The sequence below is a fragment of the Macrobrachium rosenbergii genome, chromosome 54, assembly GCF_040412425.1.
Source record: "Macrobrachium rosenbergii isolate ZJJX-2024 chromosome 54, ASM4041242v1, whole genome shotgun sequence".
In the NCBI taxonomy this organism is placed as follows: Eukaryota; Metazoa; Arthropoda; class Malacostraca; order Decapoda; family Palaemonidae; genus Macrobrachium; species Macrobrachium rosenbergii.
Window position 1 is genome coordinate 14507603 of NC_089794.1, and position 27500 is coordinate 14535102.

Consider the following 27500-nt stretch of genomic DNA (forward strand, 5'->3'; position numbering starts at 1 on the left):
ATTCTCATTTCAAAATCTGTTTTGATATCTAATTTTCCTCCCAGTCTTTTCAAACATTCATGGCAATGCATTCCCGCATTTGAAACACGCTTCTTGCAATTTACACATGACCACCTAATTTCAGGTAGATGCGGCAAAGTTGGCCAGTTCTCCTCGCAAGCCTGACAGCTACAGAGAAAACTTCGGTCAGACACCAAAGCTCCTCTTCTTTGCAGCTTAGGTTGACTGCTGAAGTCAGCTACATAAGAAATTGTTAGTTCCTCGCCAGCTGCAACAGGTCTAACAGCATACGTGAAAGACACTCGACCTAAACTTTTAGAGGCCATAACAGGTGAGCAGGAGTGATTGATAAGACTTTTTCCTAGGTACAGTTCAGTCACCTGCAAATATAAAGGAACAACGAATTAGAAATACTTAGAAATAATTATGCCTACTGTTCAGAAAGAATCAGTACTAACATCAGCAACTATTTTGGAGTTGCTGTATTTCCTCAAACAAACAACCTTGTAAGATAACCAGAAGCATATAAAACAGGGCTCTTTCTCAAAGGGAAGATGCGTGGAACACATGGGTACAAAACATAGGTATATTTACATAACAGACAAGTTCAAATGAAAATGAATTAATTAAAAGTTAAATTGCTGCTGCAGTTCAAAGTCCTCCCATGGGGGGGGGGGAGGAAAAGCTTGTGAATGCCAGGAACATGGGCCAAGGAGAACTCTGCTACTACAGTCCTTCTGAAACGATATGGAACTCAGATTACGGACTAAGGTTTGAACTGGAGAATGCTTTCTACTAGAGGGCTTTCTACTAGAGGGTGCGCTCAGGGTGCCAAGGACAACCTCAAGGCTGACTAGTGACTTGTGAAAGGGGGCAGTGAACATGTGGGCTGGGACTGAACCAAGAAATTCAGGGGACAGCCAAGACAGGGGGCCAGAAGTCTAATGAATGCACAAGGGCGAAAGTAACGTGACTAAGCAACTCTTTCAGGGTACTTTACTGTCCCACAGGAGTGTCCAGCGCCGATGTTGACATCGGGGCTTCGTTCCAGTCATTCCCAAAGGCATCAGCAAGGGGTCCACGTGTGCTGTAGACAAAGGCCGCCCACCAGAGACGTACTCGTGGATCGTAGATCGGTGGAGTGATGGAGGGGCGCCCTTGTGATGATAGGGGGCTGCAGTATTAGAGTTCTGCTCGCTCTGGAATTGCACTTCACCGTTTGCAAATGATAGTGGCCACGTGGTTGGGTTACAAAGCAAGTCTCTTTGGTTGGGGAAACTCGCCCACCCCCTATTCGGTGTGCCGCCCTACTTTGCTGGCCTGACACTGCATACATTGCCTTGCCCAGGCCATCGCGTCCTTCTGTATGCCGTGCCAGACAAACTTATCTGTCAGTAGCCTGGCCGTTGTCCTCCCGGAGGGGTGGGATAGGCCATGGATGACGTCAAAGACCAGCTGACGTCTGGAGGCGGGCACCAGGGGGCAGGGGTGGCTGTGCTCACGTTGCTCAGCAGTGTTGACCCTCCTGAGCCGAGGGGCACGTCCTCCCACGTCAGTGACGTGACGGCTGTGCAGTAGGCTGGGGTCTCTGGGTCGGCGGCCTGTTCGAGGGCGAGGTCCTCATAGTCGATCACGAGCTGCACTGCGTCGATCTCAATCTTTGAGAGGGTGTCAGCTACTGGGTTCTTCCTGCTGGGGAGGTATTTGATGGTGCAGGTGAACTCCGCGATGGCCACGAGGTGCCGCTGCTGCCTAGAGGACCATGCGTCCCCTAGCTTAGTGAAGGTGTGGCCCAGAGGCTGGTGGTCAGTCCAAATCATGAAGGGCATCCCCTCCAGCAGGAACCTGAAGTGACATACCGCCTGGTATACTGCGAAGAGTTCCCGGTTGAAGGTGCTGTAGCGGGACTTGTGGGGCTGAGCCTTCTGCTGAAGAAGGCGATGGGCTGAGGGGTTCCGTTGATGACTTGTTCCAGGACGGCTCCGCAGGTGATGTTGCTGGCATCCGTTGTCAGCTGGAGGGGAACGTTGGGGTCCTGGTGGGCCAAAGATGTTGCCTCGTCGAGGGCGGCCTTCATCAAGAGGAAGGCCTTCTGCTGGTCGGGGCCCAAAACTAAGGTCTTTGGATGACCCTTGAGGACCTCCGTCAGGGGGCCCATGGTATGCGTGATCCCCGAGATGAATCTCCTGTAGTAGTTGACCATTCTGAGGAATTCTTGTACAGCCCTGGTGGAGGTAGGGGTGGGGAACTTCTAGACGGCCTCGACCTTTGACGACATTGGGCGGATGCCCTCTGTGGATATCTCGTGGCCCAGGAATTCCACCTTCTCGACACGGCGAAGTTGCACTTGTCGAACCTGATGATGAGGCCACTTTCCTGCAGGCGCTGCAGCACCTTCCAGATGTGCCGCAGGTGTTCCTTCTGGGATCTGGAAAAGATTAGGATATCATTGACGTAGCAGACACAGAAATTCAGGTCACCCAGGATGCTGTCTGTCAACCTTTGGAAGGTCGCACCCACGTTCCTCAGGCCAAAGGTGGAGAAGGCGAAGACGTAAGACACAAAAGGCTTGACGATGAAGGCTTTGGGGATGTCTTCTGGCGGTACTGGTACCTGAAAATACGATTTTAAAAGATCCAACTTTGAGAATATTTTGGCCCTGTGGAAGGAGGCCATTAGGTCCTGCGTGTTTGGCAGGGGGTGGTGGTCGGGTTCTCTAGCAAGGTTGAGCTGCCTGTAGTCGCCGCAGGGCCTCCAGGTGCCGTCCGCTTTCTGCACCATGTGAAGCGGGGAGGCCCACAGGCTGGGAGCCTTTCTGCATATGCCCATCCTTTCCATTTCTTGGCCTACTTAAGGCGCTGTGGGGGAAGCTGTCGGAACTGCGCGGGTGTCAGGGGGCCCTTGGTTTTGATGTGATGGTATATCCCGTGTTTGGCAGGGGCCCGGCACCTGGCAAAGCTCGGGTTTGAAGACTTCCGGGAATTCCTTCAGAAGGGAACCATACTGGTGGGGAGCGACAGAACAGATGGCGGGGTCCCTGGGGCCCGGCTACAAGGGCAGGGACTGGCAGGACTCAGTGTCCAGCAGGCATTTGCAGCCGATGTTGACTGCCAAGCCAAAGTGGGCGAGGAAGTCCGCCACCAGGAGTGGGGTTCTAACGTCCACGACGATGAATTTCCACTTGTATCTCCGGCCAAGGATGGAGATCGACAGGAGCTTGGTGCTATAGGAGAGGATGGGGGACCCATTGGCGGCCGTCAGGGAGGCAGTCAGGTCCAGCAGACGCCTGCGGTCCTCTCTTGAAGGCAGGAACACTGACCGCATGGCTCCAGCAGACGCCTGCGGTCCTCTCTTGAAGGCAGGAACACTGACCGCATGGCTCCAGTGTCGATCAATATCATCCTGCCGGAGAAGATGTCACGGACATAAAAACCTACTGGGTGTTTCAGTTGCTGTTGCCATGGCGGCCTGTGTGGGTGACCACTGCCTCCCCCGTTTTTAAGGGAAGACAAGGCAGGGGGCTTCGCATCTACAGGCAGCTCTCCTGAACCTCTGGTGGCAATGGCATAGCCCTGGCCCTTCCTTCTTTTGCTGGTGGGATGGCCTTTTCTGGTCGATGACGTTGACAGCCTCCGTGGTGGGGTACTCCGGTTGGAGGCAGTTGATGGGGTGCAGGCATGGACGCCTGCTTTGCTGCCTTCGTGGAGTCTGTCAGCTGCTGCGCCACCCTGATCAGGTCCTCGACCAGCAGGGTGTATGCCTCAGTGATCTGCCCACGGACCTCCGGCAGTAGCTGCCGCAGGAAGAGCTTATTCGACAGACTGATTTCTTTGCGCCTGCCGCTGCTGTCAGTCTCAGGGAGGAGGAGGAGGAGGTCCTGGAGGGCATGCCACGTTTCCAAGAGGTTTCTTTTCTGCCGGAGTTTGAGGGCGAGGTCGAGGGCGCGGGCAGCTCTCAGAGACTGGCAGGAAGCAGGTCTTGATGAGAGTGGCTTTCAACTCCTGGAAGGTGTCGGGGGCTCGAAGTCGTCATTAACCACAGGGCGATCTTCTTGTCTATCTCCTCCAGGAGGGCGTTAATGGCGATGCCCGCCTTCAACACCTCGCCGGTTAGGCCTGCTACCCTGAATTGCCCCTCGACCCTGTAGAACTAGGATGCTGTGTTTTGAGTGGTGAATGGCGGCAGCCTTATGCTGAGGGCCGCCTTTGGTTGGTCCGTCAGGGGGGTCATCGCACAGGGTGCAGGTACCGGTGTGGAGGAGCACGCGGGAAGGGGTTGCGCGAGGGAGGCGTCTGCCCCCGAGAAGTTCGCGGTAATTTGTATGTGGTTGGGAATGTCTGCATCCATGCTCATTCCGTGCTCTCACTTGGAGTGTGAGGGAACACTCGCATCAATACACGCTTGGGAGTGTGCCATGTGGGTCTGCTAATGACGCTGGCGACTTGTCGACGAGGGTAGGGAACACCCAAAGGCTTTGTTTGAGCGCCGTAGTTAGTCCGTTTGGGGCATGGGCTGGTTCATTGGGCCACGACTTAGTGGCCATTTTGGGTCCGTTAATGGCTTCTGGGAACCACTCCGGGGGTCACCACTGTGAGAGAGGTGCGAAATAATGAGCAGGAAGATAAGTACTGCTAGCTTATTGATGAAGCGATCCGCTTATAAAGCGGCATGCGGACATCTGCATACTTTGCAGAGATTGCGGGTACAAAGATTTACAGGTGACTCGAGATCAAAACTATTTCTTTACAAAAAAACAGGGCAGGTACATACAGAAAACATAATGATTAATAATGTCTGATGTGTTACAAAAATACTCCGTTACATGTACATAATGCATGGTCACTTGAACAGACAATAAAATATACAATTCACAATTATGGTAATAATATGTGTTCGGTGGACCCTAGGTCGAATGTGAAGGCACAGCAGAAAACGGGATGTTCATTACAGAGAACACGTTGAGCGGGGACTTTACAAACTTGCTACCGCGCCAGACACATGCATAGTATGTAACTAATTCTTTGTGCTTGCCCTCTTACTGTTTCATTGGTACTAGCGAGACGAAACGGTTATTTTCAAGACTTCTGATCACCAGTTGCATGCGCAAGCGACCCACGTCAACAGTAAGTTTGAAATTTGCCAAATTTTTATCGACTTGCTAGTATCTCTTCTCTGTATTTCCATTTTCCTAAGATTTCACCACTTCGCCACCATCTACGAGAACCTGGTATAACCATATTTCTTTCATGAAGTCTAGTGTAAGAAAAATTAATATTGCCTAGTGACTGTGTAAATTATTCCCGTGCAGTAAGTAGCAATTAGGGAAAGTTAAGTAAGTAAATTTCAGCATTTAGTCAGCCTTGTGTCTCGATCCCATTGTTCGGAAGAGAATTAGGCTTCAATAATACGAAACTGCGTGCTATATCTATCAGCACAGACATCCGTTGTGTTATAACTTTACTTGAAGCAAGGGGAAACTTGACTGTGTCTGACGTGGGCGAAAGTTCTTGTAATTTCCTCGCTATCATCCTCGCTATCACCACACATCCTTCCTTTGTCGGGACCAATTGGGAAGTAAGGGGTTTGATGTAATCCATTTGTTGCAGAGTAATCCATTATCCCAACTGTTTTTCCCCAACTGGCGATGTTATTCAATATATTGTATATATATATTATATATATATATATATATATATATATATATATATATAATATAACAATATATATATATATACATATTGTATATATATATATATTATATATATATGTTGTATATATATATATATATGTATATATATATATATATATATATATATATATATATATATATATATATATATATATATATATATATATATATATATATATATATATATATATATATATATATATATATATATTTTATATATTGTAACTTAATCATGTACACAATTGTTCTGTGCATTAGTAGAATTACTAAAAGACCTCATTCAAACTGGATGGTATCTAATGGAGTATTTATTCCGAAAAAGTTACAAGTTTTCTTTGACAAACAGTCCACATTATCAAGTATGCGTACAGTGAACAGACACTTCGTCCAGCTGTATTTATGTCTGTGTGCTGGGTAGTTTTAATCCTAAAATCGCCTGGCTCCTCCTGTGTGACCCCCACCCCCTCGTGATCTTGGCCTTTCTCTGCCCCCTTCTTCCAGGTGTCCGTTTTCCGTGCATCCTCTTGTGCTTTTCCTTCATTTCCTTGCTACTGTGGAGTATACGATTTTTCTAGATATACTGTCTTCAAAGCTGTATCTGGTGTTCCCTGCCATTGTGGTGTTGGCGCATGTTATGAAGGCGTTCTCTACAACCAGTTTGGCCGTTTTATTAGTGTTCCTGTACAGAAAACTCATATTTTCCCAGTCTATTTTATGATCATTTTCCCAACAGTGTTTGGCAACTGCCGATGGCTGATTATAATGCCTTATGTTCTGCAGGTGCTGTTTGCTTCACTCTTTACATGATTTGCCAGTTTCGCCATAGTACCCTTCTTCACAGTCTAGACACACTGCCATATATACCCGCCATCTAATCTCTTCCCCCTTTACCGACTTTTTGTTTCTAACTATTTTATTCCTAATGGTGTTTTTGTAGCTGCCTATCAATTTGAAATTATTTAGCTTCTTGTTTATGGGTGCAATAGAGTTGTTGTCCGGGACTGTAATTATTTTCTTCCCTACCAAATGTTCCTTTTCCATCCTTTCCCTCTCCCCAAAATAGTTTTTCCTTGCCTTGATGTGTGCCCACTCCCACCAATACTTAGGGTAGCCTAATCTCCTAAAACTCTCCCTCAGGTAATCCAGCTCATCTAAAAATTCGGGACTGCAAATCCTATAAGCCCTGATGGCCAACCCTGTCATTAATCCTATAGTTATTTCTTTCCTATGACTGGAGAACCTATGTATGTATGAATTGGTGTGTGTCTTCTTCCTATATACCTTGAATTTTAAATTTTCCCCTTCCCTCTTTACCAGGACATCCAAGAAAGGAATCTCTCCCTCCCCCTCTTCTTCTATTTCGAACTTGATGTGTTCATTTAGTTTATTTATGTTTTCTAGGAACTTGTGTAGATCTTACCTTTCTCCCTTGTAAATAATCAAGATGTCATCCACGTATCTTACCCACTTTACGATATTTAAGTTCCCTTTATTTACTTTGCCCACCTCTTTCTTTTCAAACCATTCCATAAAGATATTAGCTAGATTTGGTGAAAGACTCAAACTCATGGCCATGCCATTTTTTGTATATAATGGTTTTCGCCCCACTGGGGGTGAAAATCATTACATACAAAAAATATGGCGTGGCCCTGAGTTTAAGTCTTTCACCAGTTCTAGCTAATATATTTATGGAATGGTTTGAAAAGGAAGAGGTGGGCAATGTAAATAAAGGGAACTTAAATATCGTAAAATGGGTAAGATACGTGGATGACATCTTGATTATTTACAAGGGAGAAAGGGAAGATCTACACAAGTTCCTAGAAAACATAAATAAAACAAATGAACACATCAAGTTCACAATAGAAGAGAAGGAGGGAGAAATTCCTTTCTTGAATGTCCTGGTAAAGAGGGAAGGGGAAAATTTAAAATCCAAGGTATATAGGAAGAAGAGACACACCAATTCATACATACATAGGTTCTCCAGTCATAGGAAAGAAATAAAATTAGGAATAATGACAGGGTTGGCCATCAGGGCTTATAGGATTTGCAGTCCCGAATTTTCAGACGAAGAGCTGGATTACCTGAGGGAGAGTTTTAGGAGATTAGGCTGCTCTAAGTATTGGTGGGAGTGGGCACACATAAAGGCAAGGAAAAACTATTTCGGGGAGAGGGAAAGGATGGAAAAGGAACATTTGGTAGGGAAGAAAATAATTAACAGTTCCCGACAACAACTCTATTGCACCCATCAACAGAAAGCTAGATAATTTCAAACTGAGAGGCAGCTACAAAAACACCATTAGGAATAAAATAGTTAGAAACAAAAAGTCGGTAGAGGGGGAAGAGATTAGATGGCGGGTATATATGGCAGTGTCTAGACTGTGAAGAAGGGTACTATGGCGAAACTGTAAAAATCTTGTAAAGATCGAAGCAAACAACACCTGCAGAACATAAGGCATTAAAATCAGACGTCGGCAGTTGCCAAACGCCGTTGGGAAAATGATCATAAAATACACTGGGACAATACGAGTTTTCTGTACAGGAACACTAACAAAACGGCCAAACTGGTTGTAGAGAACGCCTTCATAACATGTGCCAACAACACAATGGCAGGGAACACCGGACACGGCTTTGAAGACAGCATAACTAGAAAAATCGTATCCTCCACAGTAGCAAGGAAACGAAGGAAAAGCGCAAGAGAACGCACGGAAAACAGACACCTGGAAGAAGAAGGGGGCAGAGAAAGGCCAAGATCACGAGGGGGTGGGGGTCATACAGGAGGAGCCAGGCGATTTTAGGAATAAAAGTACCCAGCACACAGATATAAATACAGCTGGACTGACCATCTGTTCACTGTACAGATACTTGCTATTGTGGACTGTTTGTCCAAGAAAGCTCGTAACTTTTACGGAATAAATACTCCATTAGATACCATACAGTTTGAGTGAGGTCCTTTTAGTAATATATATATATATATATATATATATATATATATATATATATATATATATATATATATATATATATATATATATATATATATATATATATATATAATACATATACATATATATAATATAATATATAATATATATATGTGTATGTATATATATATATATATATATATATATATATATATATATATATATATATATATATATATATATATATATATATATATATATATATATGTATATGTATGTATGTGTATATATATACATATATACACATCATTTTAAAGACTTCCATTTGTGTTGCCTCATTTTGTGTCACTATGACGTTAGATGTTGACAGTACTCACGGACATTGTAGATATATTGCGTAGATGTATTTATTAACTGTATTGAAATTTGTGAATTTTCAAAATAAAATGTGTGGTCCAACCAAATAATATCAATGTTTAGCCAAAAAATACTGTACTACTCTTATGGGAAAACAAATGCCAAATACAACATGGTTTGCCAGGTGCTGACCTTGAAATGAAAAAGAAAAAATATTTGAAGAGGCAGGCATGACATAAAAATAAGGATATTAAAAAAAAGAAGTAAAGAAGAAAACACGTAAAAAAAAAAAAGTCATGCATAAGAAGGATAATTAAGAAACTATGAAAATACAGAAATCAGAACGACATGCTGTAGGAGGAAAAAGACCCAACAACCATATTACAAAAAAATTTTTTAAAAAATGAAATGTACAGATGACAACTGAATAACTTGAGTCTGGGAGAAGATAGCCAAGGAAGGGAAGCATTGAATTGGTTAGTGGGTCATACGTACAGTAATGGATACAAAACAGCTTGCCAGAACCTATAACAGTGGGGCAAATACGAGTGATTTTTTTAGAAGAATCGTGCAAATGATGATACAAGCATCAAATTTGGCACAATTGTTCTCCAAGAGATACTAATCAAATCTGCCCAATTGGCCAATTGAAAACCCAAAATGGCGGCCATTTTTCAAGATAGCCGCCAAAATAACCACCTGAAGTTGATGTTTTGCTTAGAAATATTTGTAGTTGTCCGAACTGCATGATCTAAGTGTGGATTCCTATGTTTTTAAGCCTGCTGATGTATATTTTCTAGTATATAACATGGCTAAGGCACTGTATTAAAGGAGTGAATGTCAGGCACTACCAAGGCACACTGGTGACATCACTGCTGTGAAACTTAGCATGGGGTTCAGTGTCAGTTAAGTAGGAAATTTATGTTGGCATCATACTGCAACAACCTACTAGTATCCCAAATGCTGCCTAATCAATCCCAAACCAGTTAGGCAGCCGCACCTGAATGGAAAGGACGTGCCAGCGCAGGAGAGCCAAACCAGGGATAACAGGGTTTTAGTTATCTGGATGGTGTACAGATTGCATGGAACTTATGGCACTGGATGAACGATCAGACTAGGTGTATGGCACAGTGCAAGAACCTAGTTGTATCCCATACAGGAAAGTGCCTATTATATATTACAGGACATAAGAGGCCTATTACATGTACAGGGTGGTAAAAGGATAAGCCCTCAACCCTGAACATCATCGTAATCATGGATGCGAACTCTACTGGACGATCATGGAAAAGAGACGGGACCAAGTGTTGCCTATGTCAGGAGGTTAAGAAAGATCTAAAATCTCCACAGGCTAATCCTGTGAGAAGAGGGGATGATGGATTTACGAACCTGGCAAAGAAGATTGCTCTGTTTCACTCACTCAATGCGCTACCAATAACGCTAGACCCTGCAAGACTTGACGAAGGTTCTGGGATAGAGAAAAAGTTGAGAAAAAATAAGGCACAATATCATGAGAGTTGCAGGCTTCTGTAAGTTACATCGAGCTGAAAAAAGAGCAAGTCATGTAGGTCCAGTACTAGTGACGAGGGCAGTAGAAGTAAGATTCCACGAAAGTTCCAAGAAACTAAAACAAAAGAATGCTTCTTCTGCAAAACTGAAGGAGGGGAGCTTAGAGAACCAATGACAATGCAAGTGAATAAGAGAATAAATGAATGTGCCAAAACACTCGGTGATATAAAACTTCTCGCCAAACTAAGTGCAGGAGATGTTGTAGCCCCAGAAGTGAATTAACACCCTGGCTGTTTGGAGGAATTGTATAACTGAGAACGGGCATACCTAAAGGCGCAGGAACAAGAAAAAGCACAGGAACACTGGAAGGATGCATATCCAATTGCTTTCTCTGAACTAGTCATCTACATCTGCGAGACGAAAAATGCCAGTGAGAGGCCACCGATTTTCAAGCTTGTTGATTTGACCAAGCTTTACAAGCAGAGGCTGGAACAACTTGGTGTCGACTCGCTTGATGTTCATCCTACTCGACTCAAGGATCAGCTGCTTTTGCACATTCCACAGCTGCAAGCTAATCGCCAAGGACGAGGAGTTCTGTTGGCTGTTAAAACTGATGTAGGTTCAATCCTATCAGAAGCATCCCGTTATGGTGAAGCGATCCATCTAGCAAAAGCTGCTGGGATAATAAGACAAGACATGCTCTGTCAGAAGTCGAATTTCAGCAGCTATTTTCGTGAATAAGACTTGTAACAGGTTGTGCCACCATCACTGCTTCAGTTTGTATACATGACCGAACATGGTACAGACAACAAGTCCCAACTCCATCATGGAGCGTCAAAATCAGACTTTGCCATATCACAACTTCTACGCTAGGGATGCAACAACTGACAGGAGCAAGTCTATAATCATCAAGGCTAATGACACAGATGTGCTTTTCAGAGCAATATCTGTACTACCATCCTTCCAGAAACTAGGTCTTCAGGAAATGTGGATTGCCTTTGGCCAAGGAGCCCATATGCGATGGATTCCAGTCCATGAAGTAGTTTCTGCAATTGGGCTTGAGAAAGCTAGAGGGATCCCCTACTTTCACGCATTCACTGGATGTGACGTTGTATCTGCCTTCCGTGGGAAAGCGAAGAAATCTGCATGGCAGACTTGGAATGTATTTGATGATATTACTGAAACATTCATCAGTCTCAGCCAGCATCCAACATTGATTCGTGATCTTGACATGCAGAGGCTGGAAAGATTCGTTGTCCTCATGTACGAGAGATCAAGCGCAGCCACTGGTGTGGACAAAGCAAGACTAGATCTGTTTGCCCACAAGCAGAGGCCTTACAACTCAATTCCACCAACACAAGCAGCCCTCAGAGAACATGCAAAGCATGCAGCCTACCACGCTGGGATCATCTGGGGCCAGGCAACCCACTGTAATCCACACATGAGCAGTCCAGCTGAATGGGGGTGGACACAGAAAGGAGAAGCATGGCAGATTCATCGGACATCACTACCACCAATTGCAGCAAGCTGTCAAGAATTGACAAAGTGTTCCTGTAAGAAGGTTTGCAAAGGAAGATGCAAGTGCTCTCAGGCAGAGCTTCCCTGCACATCACTCTGCAGCTGCATATGTGAACAGCAGCAGATCGAGAAACAGCAGCACGGTATGCATAACTTTGAAAATGTACTAGCCGGGACAAAACTTATGTAAAGAAAGACAAACATCTTGGCGGTCATCTTGAGAAATATGTCTTAGAGTGCTTTTATACAGGAAAGTATAGTTCAGCAGGCTTCAAAACATAGGAGTCCACACTTAGATCATGCAAATCAGACAACTACAAATATTTCTACATCGGGTGGTTATTTTGGCGGCCATCTTGAAAATGGCCGCCATCTTGCATTTTCAATTGGCCAATCGGGCAGATTTGATTAGTATACTTTGGAGGACACTTGTGCCAAATTTGATGCTTGTATCATCATTTGCACGATTTTTCTGTTATCTGCCCCACTATAAGGAGAAGTAATATCCTAAAACATCACCTATACCATGTATCAAGTTCCTACAACTTATGGTCTTTATATGGTTAACAGTCACAACAGGATGAATTGGGTATTACTTTCCTAAATACATTTTGCTCATAGACTCGCAACAAAGCAAAATTAATCTTACTCGAAGACATACAACGAAACAACACAAAACAAAACTGCCTGTAAAAGTGACACAATGCAAAACTTATAGCATTCAACACATAAACAAGAAAAAGCCAACTTTAACATTAATGTCAACTATGAAGGAGCAGATTCTGAATATTCTGCTGCACATCTGTGGTAACTCACAAATACTAACCACTTGCTCTTCGGTTCCAAAGGAATTCTCAATAAACTTAGCACAGTTGTTAGCTAGAATCTTGCAGGTGTCCAAAAAATCTTCTTTAGTCACTGGTACAGGATTGCCTGATTCATCAACAAAAAACCTTTTGCTCAGCTCTAAGAGTTTGGCCATCCGAAATACATTCATGCATAAGGCTATCACGTTTTCACGAGGAAAATTTTCCAAGCCTTGACGAAGATGGTAAACAGACTGAAAAGAGGATGAACTGTATTTTCCACTTTCACCAAATCCTAAATGTTCGGGGTGTGTTGGTTTCCTCTTCAGTTTATTGTACATAGATTTCATCTGACGGAAGTTCCATGTTTTCAGTAATTTATAGGAACATGCCATTGCATCCAGTCCATGAACAAGTACTGAGCTCAGAATCTTGCACTCTAACCAATGGTCTTCTGAAAGACCCTTTACCCGACAGGGCTTGCTGCAGAATACTACCTGGAGGATGAGAAGGACTGAATGTACAAAATATTCAAGATGCTTTCAAATCTTCGAAAAAACATAACACGCTTTCGAACTGCTGTCAAACTTCTGAATTATGGCTGGAAAACAGAGGACCTCAAAATATGTTCAATAAAACCATCAAAGAATTTCCCCAAATTAGTATTTTTAATTGGTTTTAAAAAGAGCTCCAAACACTTTGATTTACATCTAACAACTACTGCCTTGACTTTACACGTTATGTTTTAAACTTTTCTAGCTAACTGACAAGACAAAGTTTTCTAGCTAACTAACAAAGATAGATTTTAAATTTCATTAAAATTTTACCTAGTTCCAGCTATATTCTGTATTACTGATAACACCTGTAAACTACTCGGGAACTTCAAAAATTTCAAAAAATGGTTCACCTATCTATGAACTGATGTGATTGATATATTGCTGTATTAACAACTACTACTGTACTTCGACAACTACGTCTATTTAACAAGAGCTAGTTCAGTACAAAGATAACTTTCACTACTTGTAAATTGAAACTAACTTTTGTATCATTACAGCCAGTGGCTTGTTTGTACATTCTCTAGGAACACCTGGTCATGAAATATATTTTACAAAGTAACAAATATACACTACGTACCTTGGAACACCCAGGACAAGGAAGAGGGTTCACACATAGGAAAGCACAAGTGGAACAAAATGTACGTAGAAAATCTTGCCTAATATCAATGGCAAAAGACCTCTCCACACCTAGGACCTCACCTGCAGGTGCAAATTTAAGATGAATTCAATTTGGTGTTATATTCCTCTGCCTTTTCCCAAAATTGCCAATAAGAACTTTTCTTTACCTTCATTATAACTTACAATCTTCTCTTGCCATACTGCATTATGAGTAGGTCATCTCAACAGTTATCATTTCCCTCCCTTTACTGAACTATACTTTTGTTCAACAATTGTAATTTTCCTCTGTAAATCAAATTTTGCATAAAAACCCATTATAAATTCAACCTTTTGTTTCTCCACGCACACTTTACTAAGGTGCACTACTGTTCTCAGGTCTTCTACTTGACAATCTAAATCCTTTATGCTTACTCTCAAATACAGCATTTATAATATAATTTATCACTTTACCTAATACTTTCACTATCACATTTCTTTTTCTTGCCTAATTTGGTTTTATACCACTCAACAACTGTCAAAGTCCTTTACCAGTTGCTGCAACCTTTGGTAATTAAAATTAAATATATTCCTCTAATCCAATTGTATTTTCCTTACAACTCTTCCTTCATAACAAAACACTACCTGGTTTCAGCTAATTTTATGCCAAGCTAAGTAGTCACAAAATTAATTATATTGTTACAGGTACTACCACATTTGTACATACAACTGGACAAGACTGGGCAAAGCTTTAGGGAGGGGCATTCCCCCACCATCTCAAAACAGTTTATGACAGCTTTTGTCTATCTCAAAAAGTTTAAGTTTGACTGAAAAGTATTCCAGAGAAACTTTCTCAAGCAAAAGTCAAGTTTCACTGCAAAGTATTCCAGAGAAACTTTCTAAAAGGAAACCAAATTATGAGGGTGCCTCTTGCTCTAATATTAGCTGATCCAGAAGGTACTTTAGAGTTGTGTGTGATTTTGTTCCTTTCATTTTTGGAGTCTGTAGTCTTGCACTGAAAACATGGTTTCTGTTAGCATGGAAATGGCACTACAATATGTCCTCTGCAACTCATTGTTATGACTCAGAAACTGCATCACATTCTGAATGTTGCACTAAAAACTTTCTTCCTCCAGTTGCTACACACAAATGCTCTTAACACAAAAGCTAAATATACACTAATTTTTTTTAAACTCAATTCGAGATATTACAACAAAAATTTATGCCATTACCAACTTTCTCTTCTCTCTGTTATTTGTAAGATGCTCATGATTTGTTTCTTAAAGTTATAGTAAAACTACTTATGCCTGTCAGTCTACCAATTGATTGACAGGTGAATATTATGCAATGCTTTTTTATTTCATTTGTTATACTAAATTATTTCTACTTGCTTTACATCAAACTTAATTTCTTGACCTTCACCTAAACATTACAATACAGGGCCTCATTTATCCTTTATATGATAATGTTTCCAATAAAACCACTTTGTATATTTTGAATAAGAGTTTACATGACAATTACAGCTAGGAAATTATTAATTAGACTAGAAAATCAATAACAAAAGGTCAGTGGTTATACAACATCTGAGAGAGAGAGAGAGAGAGAGAGAGAGAGAGAGAGAGAGAGAGAGAGAGAGAGAGAGAGAGAGAGACACAGTAATACAGTAGTAGTCACATTTTAATAGAACAACACTAACCTGCTTTGATATCTCTTGTTGCAACAAGGCCTCTCCCTTTACTGGGCCAATAGGAAACTCTGACAGCACTACTGAATGCTGGTATGCAAGGATTAGGATCTTTCATCACTGGCGGCTTCAAGGTTGCGTTGGTGTTCATATTCTTAACAATTTCCCTTAGGACAAATCTTTTCAAGTTATGAACAGAATCCTTTTGGCTGCAGTCTGATACCTTCTCCCGCCTTTGTGCTTCTTGGCACTTTAACCGTCTTGCCTCTAGTTTTGGGCGCAGTTCTTCAGGATATCCATACTCGAGGGCTAGATCAATATCTTCCAAACACTTCTCATACTCCCCTATATCAAGCATAACAGCTGATCTATTTGCAAATCCTTTTCCTAAGGTACTACATTTCTCTAAAGCAACGCCACCATATCTAGCAGGGTCAATGTGAGGAAAACCAAACTCTGCATCACCTTCAGTCTCTTCAATTCTGACATTACTCAGTACTGGATGTGGTGCTGCCATGATACTCTGATTATAGGAATCTAGAGCTTCTGCGTAATTCTTTGCCTTATAACACTGATTACCAAGCAGTCGTAACATATTGGCTCTATCTTCAGACTTTACTGATTCTTTTAAGGCCTTGCAATCAAATTGGTAATTGTCCCAAGCCCAATCAAAGACTTCATCCAAGCACTGTTCTCCCCGATAATGAACAAGTGTAAGCTCGGAGACCAGTTTGCCAAGCACAGGGGGCAGTTCGTTAAAGTCAAAACTTGCCATTGCTTCTAGTTCCTGTAAATTAACATGAACAATGATATGTAAGTGTTAACAAAGTAACCATATACAGATACATAGGTATGAGCATGGTATGGTGCAATGCTGTAATTCTGTAATGGCAATTTGGTAGTAAATACTCAAGTCGTGTTTACTAACAAATTATTCATACGATATCCAAGTAGCAGGTGACATCCACACGCACTCTCAATTTTCTTTCAAAAATATTATCATTTGGATATCAAGTATGTTGTTTTATCTATTCTTGGTCATTTTTCAGGTGTACAAGGCTGTTTGGTATCGGTACCTTTATCCATCTTTCTCCCTTACTACTTTCAACAGTACGCACTATACCCTACAATCTTTTACAATGCTTTTAAAAAACAGTATTATGAACTAATTTTTTGACCAATTTCTTATCACTGACCAAGCTTTAAAAATTACTAAACCTTGCTTATAGGGCAACCAATACAACTTTATCCAAGGTATAGTACTCCTAAATAAATTTCTATCATCTAAATTTTATTAACAATAATGAATCAAGATTTAACAAATTATTATTACCCAACATACACAAGAAGGGTAGTGTTATATTACTGATACCAATCATCAGTAATATACCAATCAAACAAAAAACCTTTCTATATGAAATTTCATTACACTGTTGCCATTGCTTTCACCTAAATTGCCCAAATTGTTTAATAGTTATTCCAAATGATTGTGAGAGTTTCTACAAAACACAGAAATGGAGAGGAGGAGGAGGGGGGGGGGGGAGCTCAATATCAATCAGTATTGAGAAATTGCAAGGAAGGAAAAAAGAAAGGATGTACAGAAAAGAATGCTAACTATATGGAGTTACAGTCAGTATTTATTACCTACACATTGAGGAGTTCCTAGATGTCCTTCCACTGGGTGTCAGGTTAACTGATATCCATGAATGCCAACTATACTAGCTGACTAGAAACAAAAGTGTGAAATAGAAAACCAGGAGGGATGGACATCTCGCATTAGTACAGTCCACATTTGTTTTCTGAGGGGAGGGATCGGATCTGTGCAGCAATGAGGGCAATTACGCGATCAAATTATTCAAGTCTCCAGCAACTAATGAGACCACAAGTGAAATATTCCATTACAGTGGTGAAAGCATGATTGGGTGGCTGGCCAGGTTGTGTAATCCATTCCTGGAAGAGGAAAAGTTCTGACGACTTCTTTGAGGGGAATTACTAACTGTACATTAAGCACAAGTTATATAATAGACTGAAAGGAATAATGGAAAAACAACCCTACTAAATATAACAGGAAAGATGTATACTGTAGTAGGATTATCACTGAGGATGTAGGATTTTGATTCAAAAATTACTACTGATTACTATGAACCATTTAAGGAGAAATTTTTAGAATATATAGGGGAAAATTCTGTACAAAGTAAACCAGGACTATAAAAAATCTTAATACAGTTTGTTCACAGGAGAGTGGTTTAGTGTTAATTGTGAAATAAGTTTACACCACACAAGGCAATTTAATAGCTTAACGCAAAGAGGAGTTAGAAGTCTATGGAAGAACAAAGGGTGTCGGTACAAGGAAGAGAGAAAAGAAAATGTTATGAATAATGCGCAGAATGGTTGAAAGGTTTGCATGACATAAGCAAAGATTGGGGATAGTGAATAGAATCTAAAGAATCTAGCTAAAAGAACACGAAAGTCTGCATATTTTAAAACAGAAATCAGAAAGATTAACCAGGGCCCCAGTAAGATAAAAGTGAACAAATGGAGACAACTGACCGGGAGACGAATATGGGTGTAAATATAACATACAATACTAGACTATGAGAGGAGAATCAAAGGATTGGTGAAGCAAGATTGTTGAAAGCCTTATATATGGAAGAAAATGTGGTCGTTTGCTGTAAATGAAAACAAAAATACTAAATATTAATAAAAAGAATTCCATGGTTAGTGCATGTAGCATATCAAGAATCCAATAGTGAAGATTTGAAAAAAATATAAAGGTAGTTAAAAATAAAAAAAGCAACTAGATTTTGATTAACATGGGTCTGTATAATGAGATGGTTTAGTCACATCGAAAGAATGGAAGACAACAGATTGGTGAAAACTACAGACGAGTCTTTTATGTAAGAGTAGTAAGCGGCTGATGTGGAAGTTTTCTACACGAGGTTCATCAGCAATTCAGCAGTTGAAATGCGACTGAGGCAGTTACATTATTGTCCTGTTCTCTTGTGAAGCAACCTCTGGAGGAGGATAAGACTTAATGCTGAAAGAGTACTTTTAATACCTGCACCACCGCCTTGAGCGCCATGTTCAGTACAAATTCCATTAGACTGAAGGGTAAAACATCAACAAAAGAGGGTAAATATCTTGGTATAAGTAAATTTGTGAAACATATTACCACGAGTTTCGCACTAACTCATGATCACAGCATTAATCTACGATATCAAATAAGTTTGAATTAAAATATACATATATATGCACGTACAATCACTCAAAAAAGTTTTGCAACATGTTTCAAAACTTTTCGGACAAGAGCTTATAATGGCGACATCTGGCGCTATTTGGCAACTCAGTTGTAAGCGCGTGAAACAACTGAACACTAGTGGTGGGTCGGAGAAATCACCTGCAGTTTCCCTTAAACAAGGCTTTTTCTGATACTGCTTACTGTTGTTATATTTTACTTAATTAAAGGATGTTACTACAATACTTTAGAGGTCATCGCTGTTCTTAATGTTTTAATATTTTCTTCTCCAACTGCCATCACTATCATTGTTTTATCACCTTCATATGTGTGAACTTTGTAGACATAGGCCTGCGATTGTTACAAGTTGAACTATTAGTCTTATTAACATCAACAAATACGACTTTTGTAAAGATTTCTTTCACATTACTATTAATTAAATTTTTGAATGACTAATGCTATATATATTGGGAACTAGTGAAACTTAATATAAAATATATTGAACTAGACTAACAGATTTCATGTCTATTTTTGTAATACATAGAATATAATAATCACACACACACACACATACAACACACACACACACACACACACACACATATATATATATATATATATATATATATATATATATATATATATATATATATATATATATATATATATATATATATATATATATATATATATATATATATATATATATATATATATAATAATCCGTTATCATGTGTAATTTCTCATTTCTTTCATTGCTACTTAGGCCTATCATTTTGATGCCTCTATGAAGTTAACTGAATATATAACGCCCATTTTTGTATTTACTTAGGCCTATCATTTTGACGCCTCTTATTAAGTTAACTGAATATATAAAGCCTATTTTTGTATTTCTTATTTTGTATTTCTTATTATCTAAGTTTCTAAAGAATTAATATAGCTAGAAGTTCAACATTAATTTAGTTAATGCTAGATGCCGGCAGTGAAGAAGACTACCATGCTCATCAGTGGAGAATGTCTCCTCCTCATCGCAAAAGAGGACTAGTACAGAAATCATCGGCCACTGGATCATATTATAACGCAAACCCTAGCCTCTATTCTTTGTTTCGCTGATATGAAGTGTTTCTTGGCAGGAGTATGATGTTTAATAATACCTTGGTCTCATGTAGCCTGTTACGGATGGTTTGAGCAGCAATTTGAAGGGAGATTGTAATGTTCTCTCTTTATAGCAACATCGGTTGTCAGGGGGGAGTTAGGCAGAGCTCCTTCAGTGATCATCCGATGATGATCCTTTACAGTAGTGCAACAATGGGGTTGTCCTCCAGTTTTTACAATGAATTTATGTTTCCTCGTTCTCTCTGTTGTTATATCCCTCTATACATGGTTGTTTTATTTACGCTAAGCTGCCGAGCAATATCTACAATAGAAACATTAGTCTTATGCAAGCTAATGATTGTGGTGCGGCTTAGTCTGCTGCCCATCTTATCGGTGCAAGTGACGAGACAGTTTAAACTTTTCCTGCCCGAATGTGGAGTCACACGATAACATACGCCGTTATGAGATTTTTTCGTTTTTGTTTTTGACAACGATAATGGTTGAATTCTTTCTTTCTTTATTTATATATAACTTCATTGATGGTTATTCAATATTATTTTATTAGTCAATAAGCTTTTATCTGGATTCGAAATATAGTTTCTTCTTTGACTCTTTTGCCCAATCATCTGAAGAGAAATTTTTCAAAATGTTTCATCATTCTTCGTAATATGAATTTTTCACTCACCATTCTTTTTTATATTGTTAACTGTATGATTAATAACCAAAATCGAAAAAGAAAATTACATTTCCTTGTAAATATCAAAAGAACAAATTACTGTTAGGTGAACGAAAACTTCTGGAACATGTTGCAAAACATTTTTGAGTGACTGTACAGTATGTATGTATGTATGTATGTATGTATGTATGTATGTATTATGTATGTATATATATATGTATATATATATATATATGTATATATATATATATATATATATATATATATATATATATATATATATATATATATACATATATATACATATATATATATATATATACAATATATATATATATATATATATATATATAATATAATACATATATATATATATATATATATATATATATATATATATATATATATATATATATATATATATATATATATATATATGCTTCCTAGTGCAGGTAGATTGAAGTCTCAAATTTCACTACTTTACTCTACAGTGACCTTGTAAGATAACCAGGAGCACTTAAAACAGAAAACAAAAGGAGTTATACAAGAGCTTAGGGCTCTTTCTCAAAGGGAAGATGCATGAAACACGTGGGTACAAAAATTGGTATATTTACATAACACACAAGTTCAAAGGAAAATGAATTAAATTGAAGTTAAATTGCTGCTGCAGTTGAAAATCCTCCACGGGTGGGGGAGGGAGAGCTTGGGGTTGCCAGGAACTGAGCCAAGGAGAATTCCGCTTTCGTCTGTCTGAAACGATATGGAACACAGGTTACAGTCTGATGCCAGATTTGGAGAATGCTTTGTACTCGAGGGTACACTGAAGGTGGCAAAGGTCAACCTCGAGGCTTGACTAGCGACTTGAGTAGGGGGGCAGTGAACACGTGGGCTGGGATTGAACCAAGAAATTCAGGGGAAAGCAAAGACACTGGCCCAAAGTTCTAAATGAACGCACAAGGGCGAAAGTAATGTGACTACGCAAATATTTCAGGGCACTTTACTGTCCTACAGGGACGTGCAGCACTGATGTTGACACCATGGATTCGTTCCAGTCCTTCCCAAGGGTGTCAGCAAAGGGTCCATGTGTTTTGGAGACAAAGGCCGCCCACCAAAGGCGTGCTCGTGGGTGGTAGATTGGTGGAGTGATGGAGGGACGCCCTTGAGATGATATAGGGCTGCAGTATTGGAGTTCCGCTCGCTCTAGGGTTGCACTTATCCGTTTTGCAATGATACTGGCCACATGGTTGGGTTACAAAGCAGGGGCATTTTCCACAGTGGCGATTCTAGGGGGCCAGGGGGCCATGGCCCCAGTTTTTGGCTGGCCCCAGCTTGCCCCCAGTTTTTGTTTCCATATCCTAATTCTAAATAAGCTTAGTTTAGGCATATATAATAATATAATATAATATATAATATAATTATATACCTTATAAATTATACAGTATACTATATATACACTCAAATATCCCATCCTATCACAATAACTAGACGTAATCACAAAAAAAAAAAAAATGGTAACGTTGCTAGATTAAAATTATTGGAATTTTTTTACACCTCCGTCCTCCTCGCCCGCTTGTGTGTGTGTGACGCGAATCAGACGCGTATGTTTCACGTCCATGTATGATGTGATGATGTGATCAGTACATGTAGTCTGTTTCTGTGAGACTGTGAGCCGGTCAAGTCAGTTTTTACCCGATTAGTGTCTTATTGAGTGTCTAAAAGCATAATTATTTGTGCATAAGTGCATTTGAGCATAAGTGGTATTCATTATTTCGTCTCATACAAAGTGGGAGTAGACTAGTGGCTATGAGATATTCGATCTTTATGTACAGTATGTGGGTGTTTCACATAAGAAGCGGATACGAAAATAGAGTAAAAAATAATTATACGAAATCTTAGAAAAAGAATGAGAAGAATCTGACAGGCGGGTGTAAAGTAGCAAACAATGTACACTAATTTTTTTTTTGTTATATGATGTAGGTCTATATCCCAACTCAAGTTTTAACCCTTCAACCCAGTGTTAACCTTTTCACAAACAGATCTGACAAAAGCCAAATATAAATATTGTCGTTAGCCATATTTGAAAGAAAATAACTAAATAGGCCAAAATACAAGTAGCTGGTGAGTCGGTGACAATTAACCCCATTTTATTTTTACATAGAAACACTTCCTATAATAATAAAAATCGTCTAATTGTATCATAATTTTTGTGATTCGTGAATGTTGGCAGTGATAGTGTAGGCCTATATGTGCATATATTTATTATACTGTATACATGTTATACACACACACACACACACACACACACACACACACACACACACACACACACATATATATATATATATGTGTGTGTGTGTGTGTGTAGGCCTGTATGTAATGTGTGTGTCTCACACACACACACACACACACACACACACACACACACACACACACACACACATATATATATATGTGTGTGTGTGTGTGTGTGTGTGTATATGTGTGTATATGTGTGTGTGTGTGTGTGTGTGTGTGTGCGTGCTGTCATCATCTTCCAGTCGGTAGTCGGCAAAACCGCAAATTTTATCACATTTTTCTGTGGTGACAGGTGTGTTGTGTTAATTGTGAATTACGTGTGATTATTTAATTTAATTTTTTTTTTTTCAGAACTTACTATCACAGATAATTTTATTGTACTATAGACAATCATGGATAAATTTGTAATTAAAAAACGCAGTGAATGTGATGCACCATTGACAGTAAACCTTGAATCTGATAAACCTGCTAAGAAGTCAGAGGGAGACTGTGATCGTGAAAGTATTGGCAATCCTGCAAGATCAAGTTCACATGATCATCCAACAAAGAAACAGAAAAAGGAAGATTCTGCACCAGCTGACATTTCTCAATCTGCTTCTGAGAATCCTATTCAGGTACGCTTAAAAGTATCCAAGGCATAGTGAAGGAAAGTCTCATGCTCGGTCTTTTGTGGGGGCTTGGTTCGACAAATATGAATGGGCTGAATATTCTAAAGAACGAGATGCAATGTTCTGTTTTGCATGCAGGCACTTTGCTCCACCAACATATGGCAATGCAGATGAAGCATTCATAAAGAGTGGCTTTAGACGATGGAAGAAAGCACATGGAAAAGATGGTGCCATCGAAAAGCACATTTCCTCACAGTGCCAAAAACTTCTTGTATTGCATGGGCGGACTATCAACGAAATAAAGCTGATAAAACATCAATTGCTCAGTGTATAAGTGAGGCATACCAGAAGAAAGTTCGTGAAAATCGTCATTACATAAAGACATTAGGTGAAATAATCCTGTTGACTGTAACACAAGACATTTCGCAGAGAGGACATAGAGAAGGTGATGATGAACTGAATCCAGGAAATGTTCGTAAGATTCTCAGATTCACTGCTAAACGTGATCCTATTATAGCTGATAGAGTAGAAAGTGGTCCAAAAATGAAAAATACACTTGTTCTGCAGTACAGAATGAGATGATTGACACACTTGCATGTATGGTGAAGGAAGAAATTGCAGAAAAAGTTAGGTCATGTCATTACTTTTCTGTTCAAGCTGATGAAGCCAAGGATGTTAGTAAGGCAGAGCAGTTGGCATTAGTTATTAGATTTTATGATGAAATAGCAAATTGTATTCAGGAGTGCTTCATTTCTTTCACTCAGATGGACTTGTTGGATGCTGCCTCTATCACAGATATTATTTTGAAGAGTTTGGATAAACTGGGGTTGGATTACAAATCTTCTCTTGTAGGATTAGGATTTGATGGGGCATCAGTGATGAGTGGAGGGATTAGTGGTGTTCAGAAACGAATTCGTGATAAAGCTCCTTTTGCATATTATACACTGCTATGGACACAGGCTCAATTTAGTGTTGATAAATGTTGCAAAAGTATGTACCCCAAGCTGCTGAATTCTTTAGTTTGCTTGAAGAACTCTATATCTTTGCTAGTAACTCAGTAGTTCATGAGAAATTCATTTTGATACAGCGTGAAATGTTGCCTGAAGAACAAGTACGAGAACTGCAGCATCTCAGTGACACAAGGTGGTGGTGTCAGGGCCACTTCGTGTGAAAATGCTCTACTCCGTCTGGAATGCATAATGAGACTTTTGAAGGAAATTTCTGAAGATGACATTGGTGCCCAGAGCTGTATCCGCTCGCGGTTTGTTTGCCCAGATTGATGCAGAGTTTGTTTACTTATTGCAATTTTTCACAGATATTCTTGGAAAAGTTAATAAAGTGTCTACACAGCTACAGGATAAACAAGCAGACCTAGGAAAAGCAGCAAATCTAATTTCGTCACTCCATGAACATTTAGTTAATGTACGCAACTCTGACTTGAATGACCATTACTCTGAGAAGGTTAATGAACTCTGCAGGAAATGCTGCATTACACCAACAACAACAAGAAAACGGGTAAAGAAACCTCGTAAGCTTGATGGATTTATCGTGTTTGGAAACAAGTGGTCAAGGATCTTCTGTTCCATGTCATGTGCAACACATCAGGATTTTCTATGAAGTCCTAGACTGCTTAATTAGTGAATTAGACCGTCGTTTCTCCAAAGAGTCAAATGCAATTTTCTGTGGTATTTCAGCTCTCTGTCCTGGAGGACAGACATTCTTGTTAGAAGAAGACTTGAAGGCATATGCAATGGCATACTCGGTCAGTCAAAATGATTTACAATATGAGATCCCTCTGGTGAAGAAATTACTCACGAAAGAGCCAATACAGCCTACATCCATTACACAATTCCTGTCATTCCTTAGTCCTTATAAGGCTGCATTTGACTGTTTGTACAAACTATTGTTAATATCTGTCACTCTTCCTGTTACCAGTGCTTCTTGTGAGAAAGTTTTCAAAAATGAAATTAGTGAAAACATTTCTCAGAAATTCCATGACCAGTGCTAGATTGAGTAATATCGCATTACTGTCCATTGAAAGTGCACGTGCCGAGGGAATTGATTTAGACTGTTTTGTTGATGAATTTGATAGCCGGCATGATAATCGTAGAATTAAGCTGCACTAAATATACGTACTGTACTCTACTTCACCTCAGGAAAGGGAAACTCGCCTGTTGGCAACACTGCATTACTTCATGCATGCTTGCATGGGGTTTTAATATCAACATAATATTTACATTACATTCATAACTCATGATTCATTTTGTTTTTTGAAGATAGTTTTTATGAATTTTTGAAGTAGGCTACTTAGGTTTGTCCTTTCAACATAATTATGTAGAACGTAAAAGTGGTTGCCTAGCAACGGGTGTTACCAGCAGGGTGATTTTCACTTTCCTGAGGTGAACTCTACTCAACTATACTAGCCTATATGAAAATCATGTCATTCCCACAGCATGCCATTGCATGATTGCTCATGCCTTGTGTCTCATATTTTTATCTAGATTACATACGTTGCACGAGGTCATAGTTTTATTGTTGATATAGTCATATAGGCCAACAGCGATATAGTCACTCATAACATTTTGTGGACCTATTATGCTGTACATAAGTGCTATGCAATTATAGGTGCAGTCACGTTAAAAAACTCAACTTTGACCAAGGGTCAGGTTGTCAATCCGAAGAACTTAGTAAAATCAAACACCAAAATAATTTCCTTTATTTGTAGTTTATAATGAAAAATGGTTAATTATAAGGATTCACAGATGATTTATAGTAATAAAAGTACTGAAATGTCAAAAAAATCACTGTTTGTTAAGTGACACGCCTACAGTTTGCCAATGGAGATTTTCTCTGCTATTTCATTATTGTGTATGAAGGGCAGTCAGAAACTCTTATCCCGGACTTACAAACATTATTAAATTTTACAAGACAATTGTCAATCTGGCCAAATTATTTAACTACTGCATACCGGTATCAAAACAGACATCTATCCCACCTATATAGTTTCCCTCATATCGAAAATTCAAGGAATACATGCTATATTCAGGTGTCCAACTGTACATTGGAGAAACATTGCCATATTTTTTGCGATTTTGTTAAAAATATATTGCAAGAAATACATATATATTTTTTTAAATAATACAATAACCTCCATTATCATAATGTTTGTGTAGGCATACATGTATATGTTTTACAAATGCATTATGAAAGTAATGAGTGTTATTATTGTCATTTGTTATTTCATTAATGACATAATATTGTCTTCAGAGTGCCATGAAAATGCACATAGAACATCTACTTTTCAAAAATTGACAAAAACGTTACGCTCTTCCACCTAGCCACCAACGATAAATGCCCCCAAAATTTATTTGGCCTGAATGGCCCCCACTTTCAGAAAATTCCTAGAATCGCCACTGGCAGTCCACGTGGCGGCGAGGGGTTGGGGGAGACGTCTTAACTCATGACCTCCTCTAGTCAGGTCTACGCTGTGTGTGAGGCCAATCGTAGGGCGTTGTGGCCTTTTATTACTTCTGCTAGGGCGTAAGGGGGGCAATGGCCTGACCCAGGCCTCTTGTCCTGCACCAAGAAAGAGCGCCAAGCCAGTTACTGCCTTAGACAAAGCTTATCTTCTTAGTGTGCCTAATACCATCTGGAATGTCTGCTTTTCAACCCTTCCCAGCCTCACTGTCCCAAAAACTACCCTGACACAGGTCGAAATACACAGGGACCTATCTATCAGCCAAGCAAAACAGAAATGAGGGTGTTTCATTAGCTTATTTTGGACTATTCTTTGACAATAAATATTTATATATATATATCTTTGACAATAAATACATACTATATATATATATATATATATATATATATATATATATATATATATATATATATATATATATATATATATATATATATATATATATATATATATTCAAAACAGAAATGAGGAAATTTTATTA

The 27500-nt window shown here is 39.6% G+C and overlaps 1 protein-coding gene across 4 annotated transcripts in view; it reads right to left on the reverse strand.

The window, feature by feature from the left end:
- LOC136834767 (SET and MYND domain-containing protein 4-like) overlaps positions 1 to 27500 on the reverse strand; it is a 46011-nt gene that overhangs the window by 628 nt on the left and 17883 nt on the right. Inside the window, exons 2-6 of one of the 4 annotated variants that reach the window (XM_067097384.1) lie at positions 17281 to 17582; positions 15645 to 16419; positions 13932 to 14053; positions 12818 to 13294; positions 1 to 380 (exon numbers count right to left, since the gene is read on the reverse strand). The exon at positions 1 to 380 is cut by the window's left edge and continues 628 nt beyond it. In XM_067097384.1, coding sequence (XP_066953485.1) covers positions 1 to 380; positions 12818 to 13294; positions 13932 to 14053; positions 15645 to 16407 — 1742 coding nt within the window. In that variant the 5' untranslated portion in view covers positions 16408 to 16419; positions 17281 to 17582. Of the gene's footprint in view, positions 381 to 12817; positions 13295 to 13931; positions 14054 to 15644; positions 16420 to 17276; positions 17583 to 27500 lie in introns of all 4 variants that reach the window. The other 3 variants (XM_067097382.1, XM_067097381.1, XM_067097385.1) reach the window with 3 other exon arrangements.